The sequence below is a fragment of the Suricata suricatta genome, chromosome 8 (assembly GCF_006229205.1).
Source record: "Suricata suricatta isolate VVHF042 chromosome 8, meerkat_22Aug2017_6uvM2_HiC, whole genome shotgun sequence".
Lineage (NCBI taxonomy): Eukaryota > Metazoa > Chordata > Mammalia > Carnivora > Herpestidae > Suricata > Suricata suricatta.
The window spans coordinates 16,226,808-16,252,134 of NC_043707.1; the positions used below are offsets into that span (position 1 = coordinate 16,226,808).

The window sequence follows — 25,327 nt, forward strand, 5'->3', positions numbered from 1 at the left end:
GGGATGGGTAGTTTTGTATCACTGGGTTGTGTTTACAAAAATTAAAAACAATGTATCTATCTGTTATTTATTTGGAGGATGTTATCTTTGTCATGTCTTGGTATCAGCCTTCTGCTGGCCTTGTAAAACGTTTTTTCCTCTGTGCTCTGGAACAGTTTAAATTGCATGTACTTCTCTGTTCTTGGAAAGTTTGGTAGAATTCTCCTGTGAAAGCCATTAGGACTGGGCCTTTGGAGAAGTAGCCTTTGGCAACTTTCTCACTTTCTTTGAGGGTCATTGTTCTGGTTGAATTTGACATTTTAGTCTTAAAACTCCCTTAAGTCTAAATAGAAATAAGCAAGACTCAGATAGGATGGTTTCATAGAAAGAGCCTGGGCTTTGAGAGCTGGCCCTGTTTGAAACAGGAGCCTCTCATTAAGGTTAGTGTTTCATCTGTAAGAACGGGGCTAGCACTTTCTGTGGGGTTTGTTGTGGGTATTAAATAACCTCATGGATGGGCTAGCACCTCACCGCGTCTGTCTCCGTGTGGGTATGTTATACATGTTAGTTTTCTTTTGTCCCATTCTGTTCTGTTACTTCATTTTTATCTGTGGCTTTATTGATCCTATTTGTTCAGTAGTCCTTTAGTGTGAAATGTTCATCAGTGTCCTTCAGACCCACTTCAGATCTCCCCCTTTTAACAATAATAATCACAATTTGATGCATTGTAATATTTATTCACATAAGTAACCTCTGCACCCAGGCTTGAACTCACGACTCGGAGCCAAGAGTCTCATACTCTTCAGACTAAGCCAGCCAGGCACCCCTGTTGTCCTCATTATGCATTGTAACTTCATCTCAAAGTGTGCATTCTTTATCACTTTATGTGACTTGACTCCACAGAGACTTAACTATATGGCAGTTAGCCAGGGGTCTCCAGTTCACTCAGACCTCACATAGTAGAGAAAAAGAAATTACTTACTCTGCAAAGCCTACTCACATCTTTTGGTATGTAGTGTGAGTGCGCTTGTCTAGAGGGTAGAGTGTGGAGACACTAGAACCACGTCTTTGTCATTTCCCTCTTGTTGGGATGTCTTTCAGTATTATTCTCTCTCCACTGCCATCAGAAACTCAAAGCGAAACAGAGAGTTATAGCTCAGTTTTTTCCAGTGAAAAGTTTGGATGCTCAGCAAATAGGAAAATTTGTATTTCCAGGGATTCAACCAATACACCTTATGGAGAAGGGTGAGCATTGATGGCCAGGGAGTGAAGTGTGCTTCATATCTCAGTTGACAGGCTGAAAGAATATTTTTCTGTAGAAATAGTATTCAGTTTTCATATAAAGGTGTTGGAGAGCCTAGTTTTTAACAAGCAGCACTAGGCAGTGGGTATACAAAGATAATGTAGAAGTTGCTTCTGGTCGTAAGACACTTGCAGAATCACACAGAAGATACATGTAAGCAGACAGTGGCAGGATAGTCTGATAAGAAATGTGACAGAGTACCGTGGGTTTAGAGAGGGAAAGACCCAATAAATGCTAGGGAAGGTTATGGAAGGTTTCGTGTAGGAGGTGACGTTCGAGCTGTATTTGTATTGGGGAGCATTTTACCAGGCAGAGGGAACAGCATGTGCAAAAGCCCGAGAGTGTGAACAGGTGGGATTAGGGATGGCCAAGGTCAGTGTGATCCACGGGTGGCACGGAGGAAAGGCCTTTGACTGTATAATAGTGTAGCACCCAACGGTAGTTGTTGACTAGATGGGTGACTAAAAGGACGAATATTAATGTACACATCAGTCACTGTGACATATGACCTGAAAGAATGTAACTACTTTCCCAGAGGAGAACTATTCCAAATCTGAGCCCTAACAACGATCTTGGAAACACAGCCCTTGCTTGCATTGGGTACGGCTCATTCTACATTAAATACTAATGTATCTCAGGGATTTTGTCTTCTGGTTAACCTACACAAAGAACAGTGTATCTTCAGCCCTGGGAGTACCAAAATCCAATGACTCCCAGAAAGGAAAAGTAAGTTATCTAATCCAGCACTTTGTATTCACCTAGATAGGTCGTGCTTACTCTTTTTTGCTACCCAGCTTAGAAATTCATTTATTTCATCCAGGTTGATCTGAAAGTGGGGTTATACACCCAGGAAGACACAAGACCATTTATTTTGGGTTATAGGAAGAAAATATTAACATGTTTATTAATACAATTCTTTATGCCAGTTGAATTTCTACTTTTGTGTATAAGTTTCACATAAACATATATACGCATACATACATACATGCATACATACATGTACACACACTATACACAATATACACAAGTCTACAAAATAGGCACTCACACACATATATTACAAACACACAAATAAAAGGAATTTATGTGCTCCCCCTTGCTGTCCATTTTTTCCTGGCACATGTATTACACATGTTGGAGACCATGTTCAAGTCATCATTGCAAAAACTTTTTCAAAGTGTTTTAAAAACATTTTATTTATCTAATTTTTTTTTAATTTTTTTAATGTTTTATTTTATTTTTGATACAGAGAGAGACAGAGCATGAGAGGGGGAGGGGCAGAGAGAGAAGGAGAAACAGAATTGGAAGCAGGCTCCAGGCTCTGAGCTAGCCGCCAGCACAGAGCCCGATGTGGGGCTCGAACCCACAAACATGAGATCTGACCTGAGCCGAAGTCGGAGGTTTAACTGACTGAGCCAGCCAGGCGCCCCTATTTAATTTATTCTTGAGAGAGAGTGCATATGTGGGTGAGCGGGGGAAAGGCAGAAGTGGGGTTGGAGGGAGAGAATCCCAAGCAGACTCTGTCCTGTCACCATAGAGCCCAGTGCGGGGCTCGAACTCACAACCCTTGAGATCATGACCTGGCACTTAACCAACTGAGCCAACCAACCACTTTTAAAATATTTTAAAATTCTGTCTGGGTTTTAAAAATAGAATACACTTTAAAAAATAGAATACACTTAATAGCATTGAAAAAAATTTTTTTAATGTTTTATTTATTTTTGAGAGAGAGACAGTGTGAGCAAGGGAGGGTCAGAGAAAAAGGGAGACACAGAATCCAAAGACAGGCTCCAGGCTATGAGCTAGCTGTCAGACCCTGATGCGGGGCTCGAACCTACAAGCCATGAGATCATGACCTGAGCCAAAGTCTGACTGAGCCACCCAAGCGCCCCTCACTTAATACCATTTTAAAAGAAACACTTTAATGAAATAAAAATAGATTGTAATTCATTTTCAAAAATGAATGCACACTTGAAATGGATTTTTCAGTGAGGTATCTTTCAAAGAACCATCCACAGCATGTTTTCTCGGTGAGATGGAATGATTCCATAAACATCTTTGCTGCACCCAACCCTTAATCTGATGCTTCCCTCCTAACTCGGGTAAAAGTCAGTACTGCCTTGCCCACTGCTCCGCTGCTGCCGTTACTTGGCACAACACTGACATCTAGAGTCGACTGTGGCTTATTTGCTCTGAGGTTGTCTGACCTTCTGCATTGGATCTTCTGTATTTTAGCTCATATTCTTATCTGTTCCCTACCAGAAGAAGTAATACTTCTACGAGTCCTTTTCAAGATGGCTTTTCTTTTTTTTTTTCTTTTCTTTTCCTTTCTTTTCTTTGTTTTTTCATTTCTCTTTTCTCTTTTTTTTTCTTTCTTTGTTTTTTTTAAGATGGCTTCTCTAATTCAGTCTCTGGCATCTCACTTCTGTCTTCTTCCCTCCCTCCCAGCTTAGTCTCATTGGCCCATCACTGTCACACCCATAAAGACAATTCTTACACTCAAGATGGAGGGACATAGTGTGACTTCTAATCTTCAGGGTAACAGTCATCACGCACCTCATATATTGAGTGAACCAAATACAGGATATGTATTACGAAAATGGAAGTTTTTAAAATGTTAGCCTACTCAGAATTCTCCTGGCAAATTAGGAAAGTATTTTTCAGTTGTATTTCTAGGGTTTTAATATTTTGGTAATTACTCTTAGTGATCATTTCCTTGTACTGCAGCATCCTTCCTTGTAGAGAATTATCTTTTCCATTTATTGTGATTGTTTTTGCAAAGCCCTGTGTGTCCATGATCACTGTCACAACTTCCGGATTTGGATTTTAATTGAAAATTAAAACATTTCTATGGTTTTTCATAGTTCGAAAGTGCTCTTCTTTATTCATAAGTGTTGCCTTTCTCCTGAAATAGTAAATAACAAGCCATAATTAAGATTATGTAACCAATGGTGCCCCGCTGCAAGCAACATATAAACTACTCTGCCCTTTTGCATTGTGTCCCAAGTACCCTCCAGTAATCGAGAAGGTCCAGTTACTAGCATCCCTATATTTAGAGTAAGATGTGGGAACTGAAAGTCAAATTTCTTTTCTTTTTTTAAAGATTTTTTCATTTTTTTAAATTGTTTTGATTTATTTTTGAGAGAGAGAGAGACAGAGTATGAGCAGGGGAGGGTCAGAGAGAGAGAAGGAGTCACAGGATCTGAAGCAGGCTCCAGGCTCTGAGTTAGCTGTCAGCACAGAGCCTGACACAGGGCTCGAACCCACGAACCGTGAGATCATGACCTGAGCCGAAGCTGGACACTTAACTGACTGAGCCACCCAGGCACCCTGCATTTTTTTCATTCTTTATTATATTTTATTAAATGTATTAAGATTCCATTCATTGCATTTCTATTGTCCAATACTGTCGTTGAAGTAACGGGGTTATTTGGCCTGTAGTGTTTTCCAGTCTGGGCTACCCTGATGCTCCTGTGTGCTCTGTTGACACGAATTTTCTTGTTCATATGCTTTTGTGAGAGCCCTGGCTCACAACACTCACCACACTCACTCCTAGACTTGCCTTCGGGACAAGCATCTTCCCTGTTTGCAGAAGAAGAGGCTCCAGCCTCAGCAATACAGGAGTGAGCAGGCGTTTATAATTATTCAGATGGTGTCTTAGGTAATTAGATCATTTCTTGACGTATTTCTATACACACTGAAGTATAAAATGGCTACTTAGACCATATTCTCTCCTGGATGAAAGTCCTTTTCAAAAATCGGATTAAAAAAAAACCCACACCTGGTATCAGACACTTGTTAAATTTGCCCTCTTGGCTCCTGGTTAAGAGGAAAAATCCTTAGTATAGAAGTTCATTGTTTTGTATACATTTTAATTGAAATCTGAGCAGCCTGACTCATGGAAACTGAGTGAGTGCTCTGCTAGCACTAAAAACAGCATCTTTTTTTGAAAAACCTGTTTTATAGGACTTTAAAGGGACCCTGTTGGATGTATTGTTCTTGCCACTCCAATCCTAAGACTGAAGAAATTCTTAATTTTTATTTTCATTAGCTCATCTTTTCTAATGTGAATTTATTTCTGCCTTACTAGCAACAAGTAGTGTTTTCTATATAATTTGTCCCAAGTTCCACCTGTGTGGAACTTCTCCTTATTTCCCACTACTGCGTGCAGGATACTGTAGAAAGGGTCTCAGAATCCGCAAAAGCATCCTTGTCCAAAATGAAAACATTTCCTATATCCACCGTGTTTCTGAAAGAGTCCATGTCACTAAGAGGCCAGTCTGGTCTCTATTTAATACTGTGTCAAATGTCCTTTGTTATGTATTTATCGAAACAGATTCTCTATAAACAGGCATCATAGGTGAAAGTCTCAGACTCCTCCTCCACAGGAAAACATGATTATTAACGGCTCGTTGGCAGCTTAGCTCTTTTAGTCAAACAGGCTTTCTATCTGCATTACGTCTTTGTGATGTTTTACACTTACAGATTGTTGTCTTGTTTCCACATTTCCCTTATTATATACTTCTTGAGCAATTTCCTGAAAAATACGCCGAGCACTCTTCTTCTGTAAATGCAAATGGGGAAAAAATGCGTGTCTCTCATTGGACTAGAAGTGATCATTAGTGTACATCCTCTGAGCTTTTCCTTTTGTTATTGCTGCCAGTCTGAGGAACTACCCCTTCACCCTAAGCATGTCTATACTTCCCATTAACTCTTGTATTTGGAGTCTGTGATGTAGGGTTTGTAGTTCAGAACAGTCTAATTTAAATTGTAGTTTACCACTTGAGATTATCCTCAAGTTTCTCAGTAATAAGAAATGGTATCGGGGGGGGGGTGCATGGTGGTTCCGTTGGTTAAGTGACAGACTTAAGCTCAGGTTGTGATCTCGCTGTCTGTGAATTTGAGCCCCATGTCGGGCCCTGTGCTGACAGCTCAGAACCTGGAGCCTGCTTCAGATCCTTTGTTTCCCTTACTCTCTGCCCCTCCTCCACTCACACTCTGCCTCTCCTTCTCTCTCAAAGATAAATAAACATTAAAAAAAGAAATTAAAAAAAAAGAGAAAGAAGTGGTATCTGTTGCGCCTGGGTAGCTCAGTTGGTTAACGTCTGACTTTGGCTCAGATCATGATCTCACGGTTGGTGAGTTTGAGTCCCATGTCAGTGCAAAGCCTTCTTTGGATCCTCTGTCTCCCTCTCTCTGCCCCCCTCCCAAAAAGAAATAAAGGTATATATCTATATATATCTAAAGAAATGGTATCTATGGTTGAAAGTTACCATGATGTTCTCTGTGTTTAATTATTGTGGGTTTAAAATAGTTAAAACCAGCCACCGTTTTAAAAGTATTTGACAAGCATTGGTCTGTACCTTTGGTGAGTCTTCTGTTTCTTTGTTTCTTAGAGAGTTAAGTTTTGACTGTCAAGAGGAAAAGGAAAGTCATCTTAGACATTTTGTGCATTCAGAACAGTTGCGGCAGGTATCTGATACCATATTCAAATGATATACAGTAAGAGTTAATTTCTATAAAGCATTTCTGAGATACTTTTATTATATTAATAACTCAAACTGATGTTGATTATAGGATTTGTAGGTACCTCCTCTTATAACATATGACTAGCCAGAAGATATTCCTTCTCAAAACCTTCAGGCCTTTTAAAAATACTTAAAAATTTTTTTAATGTTTATTTATTTTGAGGGAGAGAGAGAGAGACAGTGTGTGAGGAGGGCAGGGTCAGAGAGAGAGGGAGACACAGAATCCACAGAAGACTCCAGGCTCTGAGCTGTCCCAACTTAGCCACCCAGGTGCTCCGCCTTTTAAAAAATATTTTAAGGCAGCTTCTAGTCTCTTAGTTAACTCCTTTTTGCTCTTAAAGGCTATTCTTAGGCTTTTTATAGATAACCATAACGCTCCCCAGCAGAAAGATAGGATATAAGATAGTTCTAATGAAGGATTTGTTATTCCCATATTACTGGTTTTAAAGAGGAAACATTGTAAGTTGTGTACTCCAGCTAATAATAATTTCAGTGATGAAAATTTACACTTCTGTAGACTTCTCCTGCAGGTGGTGTTTCCTGCAGACGTACAGGAGGATGTTAATTAGGTAAGCTAATTCTGAGGCTCACGTGTGGAGAGGTGAAAATTATTTCCTTATGATAATATTCAAGGCTGTAGGGACATCTAGAGCAAGAAAATTTGACTTACTTTGGAGAGGACCACGAAGATCCCGAGAACGACGATAATGTAGATAGAGAGCAGCGAGAGAACAGCTATCAGGAGACTGTGGGGTCCCTTCATTTCTTTGTCAATTACAAAAACAGAAAAAAACGCAGTCACTACTGAAACATACTATTGCAAGCACATATGTAAAGTATAACCGGAGCTGCAAGTGTTAGAGGTAAGACATGAACTTACTCTGGCTCTTCATGTAAAAATTTATGCAGGGTCTCGTAATTCAAAAGATACTCAAGTACATAATTAAAACCAGTTCATCAGTTCTTTAAAACTGTTTCTCATTTTGAAAATTAAAAAGCTTTTAAATTCAATTAATGACTTGTCATAATGCTAAGAATCACTTTTATATAACCTATTATTTGAAGTTAGGTAAATATATAGGACAGTTCAAGGGCATTTAACATTTCTTTTGGTAGAAATGATGTACAGGTATCACGGACAGTCTGTTCATGGAGTTGAGACATTTTGCCATGCACTTGTTGATGCTGACATTTACAACCTTGAACTGTTGAGTATACATAAACGGAATAGCATGGTCTGTCAAAGGACCGGCAAGGCCGTACACTGAGGATCTCGGGGCTTACTACATCTCTTAAAAGACAGCATTGTTATATGTGCCCTTCTTTCTAATAAAGTTTCAAGATAGAATTATTGAATCCATTTTTACCATCTGATTTTCTCTCTCCTTGCAAGAAGTATCTCATGCTCTAGGTAGAAAGAGAGTAACCTGCCATGTCTTCAATTACCTGATTATTTGAAGCACAAAATACAATTAGATTTGTAACTATTATCTGAATAACCTGCACTTTTTAACTGAATATGCCATAGATGCTCATCCTGTGAACTCAGTTTGTACAACATGCATTTTTGTTGTGAAACTAACCAGCATATCTGTAAAATTTCAAAAAACTGTTTCAAGTGCTAAATTAGGAGCTTGGTAGAAAAGGCAGGAAATTGCCAGGTCTCTCTTAGCAATATTTTCATTTCTTAGCAATACTTTATTTTCTTCCTAGAGAAGAATATCTCTTCACACCAGTTTTGAGACCTTCTGTCTCTTTACAAACTGTTTTTTAGTTTTGGCTAACATTTTTTTATAGAAGACGAATGCAGTGAGATCTACAAATCTCCAGAGTTGTGTATTTGTTTTAACATCTGTAGCTGACATTTATTGAGTACTTGCTAGAAGCCAGGCACCATCAAAAGTGCTTTGCATGTATTAACTCATTTATAATTTATCTTATAGGTGATAATAAACTAAGGTTAGATGACAATGGGGATACCAAAAGCCTATTAGAACACTCCTAGTAATTGAAAGCAGGGATTATAATATAGGATGATCTCAGGTTGTCCCTAATGTCCTATTTTGAAGCCATAGGGCTTGTTGATTTTGAGTTAATATTTTAATGATCTTAGTGCTCAGAAAAAGTCAAGGATTTATTTCCTTCTCCGTGTGAAGCTTTTTTCCTGAAATTTCTTAATATCTTAATTTGTAAGATGTAGCTAGGTTCGGTATCCTCACTTGAATAAGGAAATGGTCATACTTTTTTTTAGCAAACCTCAAGAAGCCAGAGTCACACTGATCCCTTTCTGTTCTTCTGTCTGTGCAGAATGGGTCTGATCAGAGGTCTCCCTGTGGCTTTCCTCAAATTTGTGGTTATTCTCCTTTTTGCATTTTTCCCCCAGGTCCAATTTATTGGTCACTTATGCCTTGTTCTGGAGAGTGCAGTGCCAGCCCAGTTCCTGAACAAGCTGTTTGCTAATCACCCCGAGTTTTCCTTTGGACCTGGCACATTACCGTTCACTGCCATTCACCAAAGAAGGACCCATTGGCCAGCCTTCACTAGCAGAGTCTGGACACTGAGAGGGAGACCGGCACCTCACATAGCCCTGGCTTTGTGTCTGTGCAGGCTGGGGATGGGATTGGAGTCGTGCTTCAATCCAGACTGCTGTCGGCTTGTGTCAGATCATGCCATTCACTGGCTAGGGTATTGAGTTAGCACGTTTATCTCCTACTCTCCACATACAAGTAATATCATGCATGTAAAGAGCCAAGCAAAGCCTCAGCTAACTGACCTTTCACCACCAGCACGGTCCCTTCTCCAGTCCGCTTGGCTCCTGGTTCCTTTGAAAGGGGAAGGACTATTCCACAGATGTAGATCGCACTGTCGTTGAGAGTCACCCTGTTCACAGTGAGGGAAACCTGATTTTGTGTCAGGGCTTCCTTGACTGTGAACTTGCCCGTGTCGCTGGTACATCCGTCCATGCAGAGGTTCTCCGGCTGGTGAGCTCCATAGCGAAACCACAGGCTTTTTGGTTGCTCTGCAGGGCACCCCACGTGGGAGAAGGAACACTGAATGGTTATGGCCTCTTGGGTGTGGTCCACTTCAAGGTATGGTGGCTGAGAGACCGAGACTAGGCAGTCACCAGCGGCCCCTGTGGGTGGAAGCAGACGAGCCACGTTTAGTGGGCTTCTCGCTTCCTTTGCCTGTGCTTTTATTTAACTGGCATTCTGGGGCTAGGGAACCCCAAACAAGCTTTTTCCTTTTCCTTCTTGGTTCTCAGCACAAGTAAGACTATTATTAATAAAACCCCAGTGATCCTCACTTTTCCTGACTGCCCACATTTCCTGACCTCCACCTGCTGGTTTGCTGTGATGTCTGATTACTTGAGGACAGAGAGGTGCCAGTGGAATCAGCATTGCGGGCTGAGGTGGCCGCAGATCTGGAGTTGGGAAGTTGGGGGCCGCATGTTTACTCTTAGTGTGTTTACAAGCTTTCCTTTGATCTCTCAGAGCCCGCCTCCTCCCTTGTGCTCCTGGCCTCACAGTGTTGTAGTCGACGTGGTAACAGGTGGCAAAGCCCCTCATGCAGGTGTTGCTGCTCATGACTGAGCACAGGACACAGGAGCACGAGGGACTTTTTTTTTTCTTTGCCTTGTGGGGGTTGGAATTGCTAGGAATTCATGGCAATTCACAATTGATCCTTTGTAAGCCTGGTTGTCCCCATGGGAAACATAAAAGACAAGGTGTACACCTGGGGAAATACATCCCTGGCTTAGCCTGCAGTGCATTTGGTTACTGAGCTGGAACCTAATGAGCTGGCCTGGCCACAGCTAAACAGACGTGATTTCTTCCCGGCACTCATGCCCTGCTTTGTAGTCCCCAACAGCTTCTATTTTGTTCAGTGAAAAATGTTGTAATAAAGAGCACAGGCTTGAGTTCAGATCCTAGCTCTGGGGGGTTTGGCAGAGTGAGGACAGTAAGTATATGCAGCTTGTGGAGTTAGTGTGAAGTTCGGTGAGACCATCGATGCGTAAGGAATGTTCCTTGGCTAGGCCTTACCAAGTACTTAATGAAAGGAGGCTGTTTCTGCTGCCACTGTTCTCACCACCTCTGTTCCCATGGTGTTAGATGCCCATTTTAGAGCTAATTTGGGGCGTCTCCGCAGGTATCGGCAAGGCTGGGAGTAGACAGCTACTGGTCTCTCTGCCGAGCACTTCGGCCAAGTTACACCGGCGCGGTCCCCACCTTGGCCTTCTGATCTTGGGCCCGTGAGGTGGAAAGCCCCTCTGGTGTTTCTAAATGGGAAGATCTGCCTTGAACCCTTTTTGGGGTCAGGGAGAGCCTACATAAAGTAGTATTGGTTGAAACAAACTGGAATTTATGCAGGTTTTTAGCCTGACTTCTGTCTAGTTGTATGTTCCAAATGGTCTTATTTGTCTGAGTTTGTCCTTTCCTGCTGTAAATGAAATTGAAAAGTAATCCAGTGTTCCGATGCTTGAATTTCAGACAGGTTTTTTGTTTTGTTTTGTGTTGTTTTGTTTTTAACTTAATAGTTTGCGTATACTCTTTATCCAGAAGAGAAATTAAAATCTGAATCTTGGCATTTGTGATGCAAATATATTCTCACCATGTTTTTAGTATATGTACAGTTTGAGATGAGTTGGAAGTGTAGCCGGAAGAGAGGAAGGTCACTTGGAGAAGTCCAGCAGGCTTCTTGCTGGTCTTCAGCTGAGGGATTGGGTTCACTCCCGTCTCCCACTCAGAGACACCCCCTAGAAGTACAAACATTTTGCAAGGGATAATCCTCAGTCTGTACTGGGGATTTGAAATGGAGCTAGGCCCAGCACGGTGTAACAGTCTGAAGTCCTGTTTCAAGTAGCCATGTATTTATTTACTTATTTTAATTTTTTTTTTTTTACATTTGAGATACAGAGAGAGACAGAGCACAAGAGGGGGAGGGGTAGAGAGAGAAGGAAACACAGAATCCAAAGTAGGCTCCAGGCTTTGAGCTTTCAGCACAGATGCAGGGCTTGAACTCACAAACCACGAGATCAGGATCTGAGCCTAAGTCGGATGCTTAACCAATTGAGCCATCCAGGCGCCCCTCAGGTAACCATTTAAAAGGGAAGCTGAGGGGCACCTGGGTGGCTCAGTTGGTTGAGCGTCTGGCTTCAGCTCAGGTCATGATTTCACGGTTTGTGGGTTTGAGCCCCGTGTCGGGCTCTGTGCTGACAGCTCAGAGCCTGGAGCCTGCTTCGGAGTCTCTCTTTCTGACCATCCCCTGCTCACGCTGTCCCTCCCTGTTTCTCAAAAATAAAAAAAAAATTAAAAAATTAAATTAAAAAAAAAAAAAGGAAGCTGACTTTAAACCTTTTGAAGAACTAAGGCCCCAGAGAAAAATAAACTTTGGAGTTGCGTGTCTCCAATGATTTCCGACTTTTACGCGGTTAGTCTGAGAGCCGTTAGTCTGAGCGCTGAGAGCCGACAGCAGTTTCCTCTGTGAGCGCCTGACTGGTAAGGAAACTGCCGCCCCTCCCCCTTGCCAGTTAAGCAACATCACAAAAGAGAGAAGTCACCCCAAGCCTGGTCCTGCGAAACTCTTTAAGAATTCTCATATTCTATAGGATTCTCTCTCTCTCTCTCTTTCTTTTTCTTTCTCTTTCTCTCTTTCTCTCTCTCTCTCTCTCTCTCTTAATGCAGGACCTCCTGAAAAGGTTGAAAGTGTATCTTACTGGTAGAGGGAATAAAAAAAGATCACTTTACTGTGATCCAAGTTAGAAAATAACTAGAAAACTGAGTCGACACTTATTACGGAGAATTTCAGGCGTAGGCAGAAACAGCAGGCTAGCACGAAGAGCTACCCCTGCCGGTCTTTGTCCCAAAGCTGTCCGTCTCTCCCCCCACCTGCTTCTACATGATTTCAGATAAATCTTAGTTATCCTCTCTTCACACCTGTCAGAATATCTTTAAAAGATAAGGGTTCTTCTGTAAAATAACACTAACGAAAAGTAGTTTATGAAAGCCATATATATGGATTAGAAAAAATAATCGGAGTACTCCTTCTGCCCAAAATAACCACTGTTAACATTTTGATCTATTTCTTTACAGATGAGAAAAAAAATTAATTTTAAGAACTTTCGCCACCTTCCCTGTCCTATGACCCTCAGTGCAACTCTGAGATTATTAGCTTTATCACAATATGATAAGACAGATTATTAGGGCCACTTCTCCTTCCTAGAGAAAAGAACAGAATAGGCGGAATTTTAAAAATAGATACGGGATGGTTATGCTGTATGGAAGGAGCCGTGGCAGCTTTTTTTTTTTAATGAGAAGTATGTTTTAAATTTGTATCAATTTGGCTTTTCAGAGCATTGCTCTTTGAAAATATTCAGCACATGTTGTTCAGTGCCTCTCATCCAGCACGTTTGCCTGTGTGGAAACTGCATTGTTGATGACCAGCCCATGCAATTTAAAAAAAAATTTTTTTAACGTTTATTTATTTTTGAGAGAGCGACAGCGACAGCATGAGCACGCACAAGCAGGGCAGGGCAGAGAGAGGGAGACACAGAATCCAGAGCAGGCTCCAGGCTCTGGGCTGTCAGCAGAAAGCCCAACACGGGGTTCAAACCCACAAACCATGAGCTCGTGACCTGACCTGAAATTGGACACCTACCCGACTTAGCCATCCAGGTGCCCTGTAGCACATGCGATTTTAAGAACATTTTCAACCCTTCGTTTTTTGAGGTTCTCTCCTCTAAGGCAGCAAAGGGAGTTTTTAAGGTTAATCTGAAACTTTCTCCCAGCTATCATTTTATTAACCTGTTTCTTTTGGGGGCGGGGGGAGACCATCTCCATAGTATTAGACATTTAAAAATTAATCTGTAGGGGCTTAAAATGTAAATGCATTAGGGGAGAAATCGCAATTGATTAAATAAAATGGAGGAGAAAAAAAGACCTTACCGACATAAAAGAGAATCAGATTGATTTCCAGGCCAAGGATGGTCTTGCCTCTCTTCACAGCCTTCATTTTGTTGTGTGAGCGCGCGTGGTGGTGGGAGTGTGTGTCTGAAGAGAGAGGCTTTTTTCCTCTCTCTCTTTTTCTTTAGAAAGGAAGAACTGAAGAGAGGAACTCTTACTAAGGAACCACAATCGGGAACTTTGTGCAATTGTGTAAAGATTGTTTGTAACCCAGTTTCACCATTGGAAGTTGAGATTTTAGCCCAGAGTGCATGTCTAAATGTTCATGTGACAAACTTTTTCTTAGATTTTACAGATCCTCATTGGTATTAGGTGTTTTGAGTGGGATTTGCTTCCCAAGTAGTGTGTATTCCCAGGAAAGGGTGTTTGACAGGTAATTCTTGCTTTAAACGTCCAGAGTAGTTCGGTTCCTGGCCCGGGGGCACCTACTGTGAGCTCGGTGCTGGGCCAGGAACTGCTGGCCAGCTGGAAGAAGCAGAAGGAAGTGTCTTCACAGAGAGACAAGTGAAATATTAGTGGCCAGGACATCATGGGACAATGAAGAACTGGGTTGCGTGACAGTCACTAGTTGTACCTTAGATTGTGTAACTCCTCTGTGCTATGTTGTTGGAATAAAGCGCGGGCCCCCTGTTGCGGCTCCCTCTGACTCCCCTGCTGGCCCATGGGGGCCTCATCAGTCAGGTTTTCCCTTGGAAGCAGCAGAAACCGACTCCGGCTGACTTAAGTGAAAGGGAATTTATTGAAAGGATTTTGGGGGGGGGGATGGGGAGGGACTCACACAGTCACTGGGAAGACTGGAGAACAGTGTGGGGTCCAGAGCCAAGCAGTAGATAGCATGGCATGGACCATACTCTGTTGGTCATTCCACTTGATGTTACCCTAGCTGCTGGGTCTCATGGCCACTGCTTCTCCCTGCCCCAGAAGGAGCCTGAGTCCCACTTTTCTCTGTCACTAGCTCTTCATTTCATGTCTCAGGCGAGTGTGTCTGAACTGAGGTCATGTGCCAATGATGTAGTTGTAGGAACAGTGGGGAAAGCTGCTTACCCAGGCTTGCCTCCCCCTGTAAGACTCTAGGAAGAGGGTCCAGGTCCTGGGCCACTGAGAAGAGTCAGAAATCTTTCCATTTGGGGCGCCTGGGTGGCTCAGTTGGTTAGGTGTCTGGCTTCGGCTCAGGTCATGATCTCAACAGTTCGTGAGTTCGAGCCCCGCATCAGGTTCTGTGCTGACAACTCAGACCCTGGAGCCTGCTTTGGATCCTGTGTCTCCCTCTCTCTCTGACCCTCCCCTGCTCACGTTGTCTCTCTCTGTCTCTCAAAAATAAATAAAAAACATTAAAAAAAATAACAAAAATAACAAAAAAAGAAATCTTTCCACTGTAGTACTTGTACTCTTAAGTACGTGTTGGTCTTATATTTTCTCACAGAAAGTTATTCTGTATCTGAATTTAGTAATACTTTTAATATGTGTGCATTTTAAAGACCTCATAATCTTTTCGAGCCCCCCCGAATTTACATATACCATTATCTGTGTGTGTCTGTGTCTGTAGTCACTGCTTGGTGTGAACTTGATGACCTGACGACCTTGTTCAGCCACCTGCACCGCCCCCATTCAGGCATCTGAACTGACTGTGCAGACTTCAGCCACTCTTCCAAGAAATGCTAGGTTGACTCATCCTTTCTAGTGTTCTACATCTCTCTGGTCTTGGAGCTCAACTTTCATAAAATTGTTACGAAAAGTTAAGAGAGTGGATCAACTTCCTTGAAAAACACACTGATGATCTGTCTTTGTAAATTAAAAGCTTTCATCTATTTGCAGCCTGATAAACCTTTCTAGTCAATGCATTGCATACAGATACTAGATTAGAAGTGCATTTTCTTGCATTTATCTCAAACCTTCTTTTACATTTTATGGGTAACTCTCTGCTTCCATATTCTAGTTCTTAAGGAGCAATTTTCCAAGACCCAGGGTCTAACGGAGGCCAATATCTAAAACTGTCAGGGAATGTAAAAGTACGGGCTTTGGATCGAGATAAACCTGGGATTACATTTCTGTTCTTGCCCTCGGTAACCTGCAAGCTTGGAGGAGTTCCTCAGCCCCTGGTTTCAGACTTCCTCTTTTTGTCCTCATGCCTCAGGGGGAACGGGGGAGACGATTCATAGAAGCATCCAGTGTTTGGCACCTATCAGGTCTTTGGAGAATACCATTCTTCCTCCCTGTTCTTTTTAAATAAGTTGTTTGTTCAAGAATTTAACTGAATGTTTCTATTTGTTTTAGTAGGTGGCAAGTGGGAGAAGCCATCAGAAATTTTAGAAATCAAGGGACAGAACTGGGAAGAACAAGTGAACAGTCTGCCTGAAGTTTTCAGAAAAGCTGGTTTCGTTATCGAAGCTTTCACCAGACTACCGTACCTGTGTGAGGGCGACATGTACAACGACTACTACGTCCTGGATGACGCGGTCTTTGTCCTCAAACCGGTGTAGGCACGTGGAGGCCCACGTCTTCAGAGCCCACCCCAAGAATGTACCAGAAGAGGGTCCACGTCTGCGATTATGTCAATGGAGGACCTCTGGGGACTGCCATTCTAAATATCATGTAGGAATTTAAAAAGCCAAAATACTAATTATTTCTTTGTAGTGTGTAAAAGGAATGTTTTTAAAAAAACAAAAGCCCAACTCTGAGGATTTTTATCAACTCTTTACTCAGTAATACAGGCCACACTCCAATTATGGAAGATATTTTTTATACTTAATTGCAGTAGGGACTCATTCCCAGTCAAAGCAATAGTCACGACTTCACATGGAACCAATAAATATGGGTTGTTTTAATAAAATGAAGACTGGCAATAAAGCTGTCCATTTGATTGCAAATATTTGGTTTTAAGGTATAGCCACTGATACTCTTTCATGTTTAGACATTCTTTCTGTCATTATTCAAAAAATGTTTTTAATCATGCTAATAAACTTTTTTGGAGATGACTTTGGCATCCTGTTTGAGTTGATGTAAGGCTCCCGTAGGATCTTCTATTGCTTTGGCTTCAGGGGTGCCCAGATAGTAGCATTGTGTGCAAGGTGCGGTTGACTTGCACTAAAGAAAGGTTTCTGACTTGGGGGCTGGGAGGAGTATTGCAAACTGTGGTGAACCCTGAGGCAGGTTAGACTGACCCTCAAAGAACCTCATTCAGGTCTCGTACTTCAGGGATCACTCCCCACCCCCATGGCTTATTGCTTTGGCAAATGCAAAACACAAGCTTCTGGCTCTGTGATAACTTCCACTCTATACTCAGAATTATTGTTTTTCTGGACCATCTCAGGCTCTCAGAATTGAAACATTCACTTGTGTCCGATGACAAAATGCGATATACCAAAAAATGTTTTAATTCACCTTCTTACCCCACATGTATATACCTCTTTCCCAGAACCTGGTTCTTCCTGAAATCCCTCAGTGACTTTATTTGCCAAGAATATGGATTGATAAAGAAAGACCATGTCAGACTCATACATTCTAGAGTCTGTGAGTGCCTCCACCATATACCCACAAGTGTTCAATAGAGGAACTCATTAGCAAGATCAATAACCATTGTGCATATTCCAAAGAGAGCAGAGCACTTAACCCAGAATCTAAAATCTCAATAATAACAGAGACGCAGATTCGATATTGTGGTTATTAACAATATGTTATTCTCACGACTTTATTCCTTTTTTTTTTTCCAGCCAGGTGTTTCATTAAATATTCTCATTTATATGCTCATAGAAGCCATCAAGTCAACACATTCACTGCAACACCTGGGTATAAAGGAGAATTAAAGCCTTGAGAAGAATTAACTTTATTATTCATTAAGATCAGCATTCCCACATCCTCACACCAATATCCTTCACTGTTATCGTGTTGTCAGAGGAAGAGTTGGTTTATGTGATTTATGCAAAATTGTTATTGGTGCATTCTAGTGCTTTTCCCCCAGGAATTCAAATAAGTGAAGTGCAAATACTTAGCACCCTAGGTTATAAAAATAGAGGAATTGAGTGAACTTAATGTAGTTATTACATAGTTGAGTTTTGTTTCTTTACAAATTGTCATAGCCTTGCTGTTTAGACTGTCAAGATTGCAAGAGTGATGGATATTCAAAGAGGCAGGTTGCCACAAAGTTTTATCATTTTGAAATTAAGAATTAATTTGACGGTCCACTTGAAAAAACAAAAACCTCTCTTCTTTATCCAAAAAAGAGGAGGGGCAAGCACATTCATTTATGAACTGCACAGATATAAATTGTTTCTCAAAATCTGAGGTTCTCTGAAGACCAGCATATTAAATGTTCTGTTTTATGATGAAAATTTAAACAAGCAAATCTGATCACATTTGGGAACCTGGTCTTGAAAGTCTTGCTGGCGTGTCACCACTCCACTAGGTGGCAGTATTGCTTACTGAGTATTCATGGCTTTTTTTCCCCCTTAAATGGAATCTTGTTTTTCCCCCAAAGTACAATAAAGCTGCCTTCTTTTCTGCACCGTTCCTTGTTTAAGTGCTTCATATCAAGTTTAAGGTTGTGCTAGAGAAATTAAGAGCTCTATTTGTGGTCAAAGCAAATTAACCTATTGACCTGAAAGGTCACGGGGAAAGTCAAGGCAAGCTGCACCTATGATTCCCAGCCCCTTACCTGCAGCGTAAACCCCTGGAGCGTTCGGGCCACTGATTACAGAGGAGGGAAGGAGAGAAGGTACAATGACCTCAGTCATTTCTCCCTTGTGCAGGGTACTTGACAGTGATAGTGTGTTTTACCCTTCTGTATGTCTTCCCAGTTTTTACTGAGTTGACTCAGTAGAAAAACAGCTGGGCTGGGAAACAAAGCAAAACTTAGTTGTTTCAAGTCCTCTTTTATTCTTTTTTTTTTTTAATTTTTAAAATGTTTATTTTTTGAGACAGAGAGAGAGAGCAAGCAGGGGAGGGATAGAGAGAGAAGGAGACACAGAATCCAAAGCAGGCTCCAGGCTCTGAGCTGTCAGCACAGAGCTGACAACATGGGGCTCAAACCCACAAACCTCAAGGTCATGACCTAAGCCAAAGATGGATGCATAGCCGACTGGGCCACCTAGGCGCCCTTTAAGTCCTCTTTTTCTTTTTAATTTTTTTTTTTAACATTTATTTATTTTTGAGAGACAGAGGGAGACTGATCATGAGCAGGGGAGGGGCAGAGAGAGGGACACACAGAATCGGAAGCAGGCTCCAGGCTCTGAACTCAGCACGGAGCCTGATGCAGGGCTCAAACCCACCAACTGTGAGATCATGACTTGAGCCGAAGTCAGACGATCAACCCACTGAGCAACCCAGGCGCCCTTTGAGTCCTCTTCCTGATTAAAGTTTTGTTTTCACTTAGATCTGAACACAGTGTTTAAATAGACTCACACTAAAGATATTTTCATCAGTTGCTTCCCCACTATTTGGTTGCTGATAGAAATGTTGCATGATCTTCTTTTCTAACGGCTACAACACATATTCAGTGTGGACCTCCAGTGGCTGAAGGCGTCCCCCACATTTGTGCAGAGGGCTAAGTACCGCCCAAATAAGCTTCTAGCCAGTGCGTCTATGATCCGGCTGGAAACCGGAGCACTGAGTGAGGGCTGGGCTGGTCTGACTCACACTGCTTAGGCACCCACTGAGCACATACTACGGCTTACAGTTGACTTGAAACCAGATGCTCACAAAGTTACAACCAACTTATCAAAGATACACCCTTATGAATTGGTAGAAAGAAGTTCACACTGTATCCACCCTAAGAAACATTTGTAATCTAAGTGGAAATACACACCCAGAATCATTAAGGAAATATTGCTGCAATATAAAATTCAACAGCCTGCCTTTTTGCAGTTAGTGGGTGATGAGACAATAGTCAGGCAACAATGAACAGCACAATAAAAATTAAAATTTCATATCTACTGTAGCTATGTATAGGCATTCATAATTCACTGCTTCCTTTATCGATTCTAATATATGTGTTTCTTCCATGTATGAATTTGAAGGTTTTCAAGTTGTCACTTTTAAAAAATTTATTTTTAAATAATTTTTTTATTTTGGTATAATGTTAGATTTAGAGAAATCTTGCAGAGATAAGTACAAAGAGTTCCTGTACACCTTTTCCCTAATGTTAACTTCTACTTGAGAGAGAGAGAGAGAGAGAGAGACACAGAATCCAAAGCAGGGTCCTGGCTCCGAGCTGTCCACACAGAGCCTGATGCAAGGCTCAAACTCAGGAACCATGAGATCATGACCTGAGCAGAAGTCAGACACTTAGCCAACTGAGCCACCCAGGCGCCCCCCTAATGTTAACGTTTTATGTAGCCATGGCATGTTTGCCAACACTAAAAAATTAGCATTGGTATATATTAACTACAGAGTAGTGGGATTTTGCCCATTTTCCCATTAATGAACTTTTTCTGTTTTAGGAGCCAGTTCAGAATGCCATATCCCATTTAGTTGCTTACTTTAAAAATTATTAGTGTTTCCTGACACAGTACAATTATTTCTCTAACAATTAAAAAAAATTTTTTTTAATTTATTTTTGAGAGACAGAGAGAGACAGCAGGAGCCAGGGAAGGTCAGAGAGAGAGAGGGAGACACAGAATCTGAAGCAGGCTCCAGGCTCTGAGCTACCTGTCAGCACAGAGCCTGACGCGGGGCTCGAACCCACAAACCATGAGATCATGACCTGAGCCGAAGCCGGACGCTTAACAGACTGAGCCACCCAGGCGCCCCTTTAACAATTTTTTTTAAGTTTATTTATCTGAGGGTGGGGCAGAGAGAATCCAAAACAGGTTCTGTGTTGACAGCTGTCACATAGCACAGAGTCTGTGACAGGTGTCAGCACAGAGCCTGACGTGGGGCCCGAATCCAGCGAACTGTGAGATCATGACCTGAGCTGAAACCAAGAGTTGGATGCTTAACTGACTGAGCCACCCGGGTGCCCCCTCTTCCAAGTTTTTAAGTTGTAGTAAAATACACATAACAACATTTACCTCCTTAACCATCTTTAGGAGGACAGTGGTGCTTAGTACATTCGTCTGTCTTTAGGGCTCTTCACTTCACAAAACTGAAACTCTGTACCCATTTCCCCTTCCTCTACACCCTGACAAACCACCATTTTGCTTTCTATGAATTTGACTATTCTGGGTTCCTCATGTAAGTGGAATTATACAGTCTTGTGTCCTTCTGTGACTGGCTGGCTTATTTCACTCAGCATAATATTCTCAAGATTCATCCATGTTGTAGCATGTGTCAAAATTTCTTTCCTTTTTTAAGGCAAAAACTCTTTCAGGATATGTGTGTGTGTGTGTGTGTGTGTGTGTGTGTACACAACCCCCCACATGTTGCTTAACCATTCATCATCCATCAGTGGACACTTGAGTTGTGTCCACCTTCTAGTTATTGTGACTGACGCTGCAGTGAATATGATATACAAACACGTGAGTCACCGCTTTCACTTAAGAAGTGTTTTAAATTTTACCAGTATAGTTAACATACAGTGTTACATTAGTTTCAGGTATACAATACAGTGATTCCACAGTTTCATATATTACTCTTTTTGTCAAGACAAGTGCTTTCACATCTTTTGAGTGTATAATCAGAACTGGGATTGCTGGATCATATGGCAATTTGACGTTGATTTTTTTTTTAAGAATGGCTGTACTGTTTTCCATAGCAGCTGCACTGTTTAAGTTCCTCCTAACAGTGCACAGGGGCTCCAAGTTCTCCATAGCCTCCCAAATTCTTGTTAGTTTCTATTAAAAAAATTTTTTTTTCCTGTTTATTCATTTTTGAGAGAAGGGGGTACAGAAAGAGAGGAAGACACAGAATCCAAAGCAGGGTGCAGGCTCTGAGCACAAAGTGGGGTTTGAATTCACGAGCCGTGAGATCATGCCCTGAATCAAAGTCGGATGCTGAACTGACTGAACCACCCAGACACCCCTGTTTTTCTTGATAGTAGCACTCCTAATGGATGTGAGGCATTATCTCCTGGTTTTGATTTGGATTCCCTAATGCTTTATTTTTATAGCACAACTTGTATGGCTGTGGGTTTCATTTACTAGTAATTGGTGCTTTGTGGCTTGCTTTTTATATTGATATCACTGAATTGGAATCTGTCCTGATACCAAAGTACTTCTTTTTAGCTATGAAATTTTATACTTTTGGAGAATTAGGAGAGTATTATTACATAACTAGAACTTAAGATTTCCCTCTGGAGTTTAGAGTCAATATGCTGTATTCTCGTGAATTAAATACTGTATTGTTGTTACAAGGCCATTTAAAAATCATTTTCCATATTGTGTATGTAAAAATGAAAAGATTTATCCCCCAAAATAAATGACCATGTAAAATTAGAAAGTCTTATACACCTGCACTTCTTAAATCCTAGAAAATAATTAAGAGCAGATACAGGGGCGCCTGGGTGGCTCAGTCGGTTAAGCCTCCGGCTTCGGCTCAGATCAGAACTCACGTTCGTGGGTTCGAGCCCGGCGTCAGGCTCTGTGCTAACAGCTGGCTCAGAGCCTGGAGCCTGCTTCCAGTTCTGTGTCTCCTTCTCTCTCTGCCCCTCCCCCTCTCATGCTCTGTCTCTCTCTGTATTAAAAATTAAAAAAACATTAAAAAAATTAAAAAAAAAAAGAGCAGATACAATACCCAGATGCTGTTTTCTTATATCCTGCTTAGGATTCAACACAGAATATTGGTGGTTTTTTTTTTAATGTATATTTTTGAGAGAAAGAGAGAGAGAGAGAGAGAGATCGATCTGAAGCAGGCTCCAGGATCTGAGCTGTAGCACACAGCTCAACATGAGGCTTGAACTCATGAACCGCAAGATCATGAACTGAATCGAAGCCAAACACTTAACCAACTGAGCCACCCAGGTGCTCCCAGAATATTGGTTTTAAATGCCCTTGATCCGTCAAAATTTTTCAAATGGTCTAAGAGTTGAGGTGGTTGAGAATATATTGGCAATCCTTTTTATACTCAGCAGAACAAAACAGGTTTTCCTGCACTTGGTTTTGCCACCTTTTTTTTTTTTTAACTGTCAGCTGTACACCAAACACGAAGCTTGAACTCACAACCCCGCGATCAAGAGCCACATGCTCTACAGACTGAGCCAGCCAGGCGCCCTGCCACCATATTTTTATTATTTATAGGGTGGCTGTGACTGATCATAAAGCCCTTGCTGGTTTTCGTATTAAAAGTAACATGTTTGTTACAGAAAAAGTAAATCTACAGACAGGCAAAAAGAAAAAAATGCAAGTAAACTACCTATCTACAAACCTGACATTTTAGTATATGTCCTCCGGGGCTTTTTTTCTATGCCTGTGTATGCCCACGCACACGTGTTTATAAACTTTCAACACTAGAAAATGTAAAAATGGAAGGATAATATTATCCTTCCAGGATGAGTTATGTGAAACCTATTTTCTAAATCAAAAGTTGACAAAGGAGGGAAGACAATTCCACCATTTAAGGCTTGAGAGTAGGCTTCTTGTTTAAAGGACTAACCTAAAGGATAAAAGGATTTTTTGACAACACTGAACACTAGTATGATATAGATATCGACCAGATGAGAAACAGAACAGTACAGGTGGCCATGTCTGAAGAGAAGGTCTAATTGTGTTCCTGACAAAACAATGTCAGCGTTAAGCATTCTAGCTATTTAAAAATGTTCGTGTATTGAGATGTGTTTCATTGAAGTTGAACGATTGCCAGGAAATCTCCAGAGTTTGCAATTATATTTTCACTAGGAAAGATGTAAAAACAGTTCTGTATAATCCCACCATGCAAGCCTAACACCTCAGTGCACTTCCAGTTTTAATAAAAGTACATACACGTTAGTTAATATTTGGCTTTTTTAAATTATAAAATCATTTCCTTGAGTTACTATCACATGGCCTTTGTTAATGCTCATTAAAATTTTTTTTTAACATTTATTTGTATTTTTGAGAGAGACAGAGCATAAGCCAGGGAGGGGCAAAAAGAGGGAGACACAGAATCTGAAGCAGGCTCCAGACTCGGAGCTGTCAGTGCAGAGCCCAACAGGGGCCTACATACAGGGCCAAATCCACAAACCGTGAGATCATGACCTGAGCCAAAGTCAAATGCTCAACTGACTGAGCCACCCAGGTGCCCCTGTTAATGTCCATTTTAATGGCTATGTAACCCATACAGTTGATGCATCATAGTTTATGTAACAATTTCCTTACTGGTGTACACTTAAGTTGGGTCTTTTTCCCCTGCCACCACCTGTGTGTGTGTGTGTGTGTGTGTAATGCTGTGGCAGTAAATATTTTGGTGCACAGGTTTTTTACTTTGGAGGAAGTTTTCTTTTTTCCTTCAGATAAATTAGGTCACATTTACAGACCAATTGGTCTGAACATATTTATAGTTCTTATGATCCAAAAAAACCTTTTCTTTATGAAAAATCCCAAGCACATAAAAAAGAAAGGTAATGATTAGCCCTCCTCACCTGTTTCAACAATTATCAACACATGGCCCAATCTTATTTCACCCAAGCTCCTGTCACTCCATGGTCCATATTACTTCCAAACTCCAGACATCCTGTTTCAGTTTTACAGATATATATCTACAAAAAATATCTATTAAAATTTTTGTTCTAATGTTTATATATTTTATTAAAATTTTTTTAAATGTTTTTATTTATTTTTGAGAGAGAGAGAGACAGCGTGAGCAGAGGAGGGTCAGAGAGAGAGGGAGACACAGAATCCGAAGACAGGCTCCAGGCTCTAAGCTAGCTGTCAGCACAGAGCCCGACCGGGGGCTTGAGCCCACAAACCGTGAGATCATGACCTGAGCCGAAGTCAGATCGACTGAGCCACCCAGGCGCCCCAATTTTATTTATTTTTGTGAGACGGTTAGAGAGAAAGCACGAGCGGGGTAGGAGCAGAGAGAGGGAGACACAGAATATAGGAAGCAGGCTCTAGGCTATGAACTGTCAGCACAGAACCCAACATGGGGATCAAACCCATGAACTGTGAGATCATGACCTGAGAGGAAGTCAGATGCTTAGCAGACTGAGCCACCCAGGATCCCCATGGGACTTAAAAAAATTTTTTTAATGTTTATTTATTTTTGACAGAGTGAGAGAGACAGAAGGTGAGTGGGGGGCGGGGGGAGGCGGGGAGGAAAGACACTGAATGCGAGCCAGCTCCAGGCTCGGAGTCACCCACACAGAGCCCGAAGTGGGGCTCCAACCCGACAACTGGGAGATCATGATCTGAGCCAAAGTCGAAAGAAAGCTTAACCGACTGAGCCATCCAGGCGCCCCAAAAAGGTAAGGACTTTTAAAAGAACCGCATTAAAATCCTCGCAACTAAAAAAAGTAGCCTTTACGTATCCAGTGACCACGTTGCTCCAACAGTCTTACAATTTTTTAACAGTCTGTTTGCATCGGATTCGAATAAAGTCCCTACGTAGCAATTGGTGGCTCTGTCTTTAACTTTCATCCTCCCTCTCTGGCTGCAACTTCAGAAAGGGGTGAGGCAGAGTGCATTCTGTCTGTCCTCAAGGGGCACCCCGGG

General features: G+C 41.5%; 2 protein-coding genes across 8 annotated transcripts in view; one reads left to right on the forward strand and one right to left on the reverse strand.

Moving 5' to 3' along the window:
* METTL9 (methyltransferase like 9) overlaps positions 1-18,270 on the forward strand; it is a 48,294-nt gene extending 30,024 nt beyond the window's left edge. For 2 of the 4 annotated variants that reach the window (XM_029949131.1, XM_029949134.1), the window contains one exon: positions 16,044-18,270. In XM_029949131.1, coding sequence (XP_029804991.1) covers positions 16,044-16,249 — 206 coding nt within the window. In that variant the 3' untranslated portion in view covers positions 16,250-18,270. The remainder of the gene's footprint in view (positions 1-16,043) is intronic. The other 2 variants (XM_029949132.1, XM_029949135.1) reach the window with 1 other exon arrangement.
* Positions 3,208-13,905, reverse strand: IGSF6 (immunoglobulin superfamily member 6). Of its 4 annotated transcripts, XM_029949136.1 has the most exons (6): positions 13,752-13,905; positions 9,584-9,943; positions 7,481-7,575; positions 6,646-6,693; positions 5,766-5,846; positions 3,208-4,187 (listed from the first exon to the last, which is right to left on the reverse strand). In XM_029949136.1, exons 1-6 carry the CDS (start codon positions 13,816-13,818, stop codon positions 4,164-4,166), a joined length of 675 nt encoding a protein of 224 aa, XP_029804996.1. In that variant the 5' UTR covers positions 13,819-13,905; the 3' UTR covers positions 3,208-4,163. The 4 variants fall into 4 exon arrangements, with proteins under 4 accessions (XP_029804996.1, XP_029804997.1, XP_029804998.1 ...); XM_029949137.1 differs by lacking the exon at positions 6,646-6,693; XM_029949138.1 differs by lacking the exon at positions 5,766-5,846.
* Positions 18,271-25,327: the final 7,057 nt, after the last annotated feature.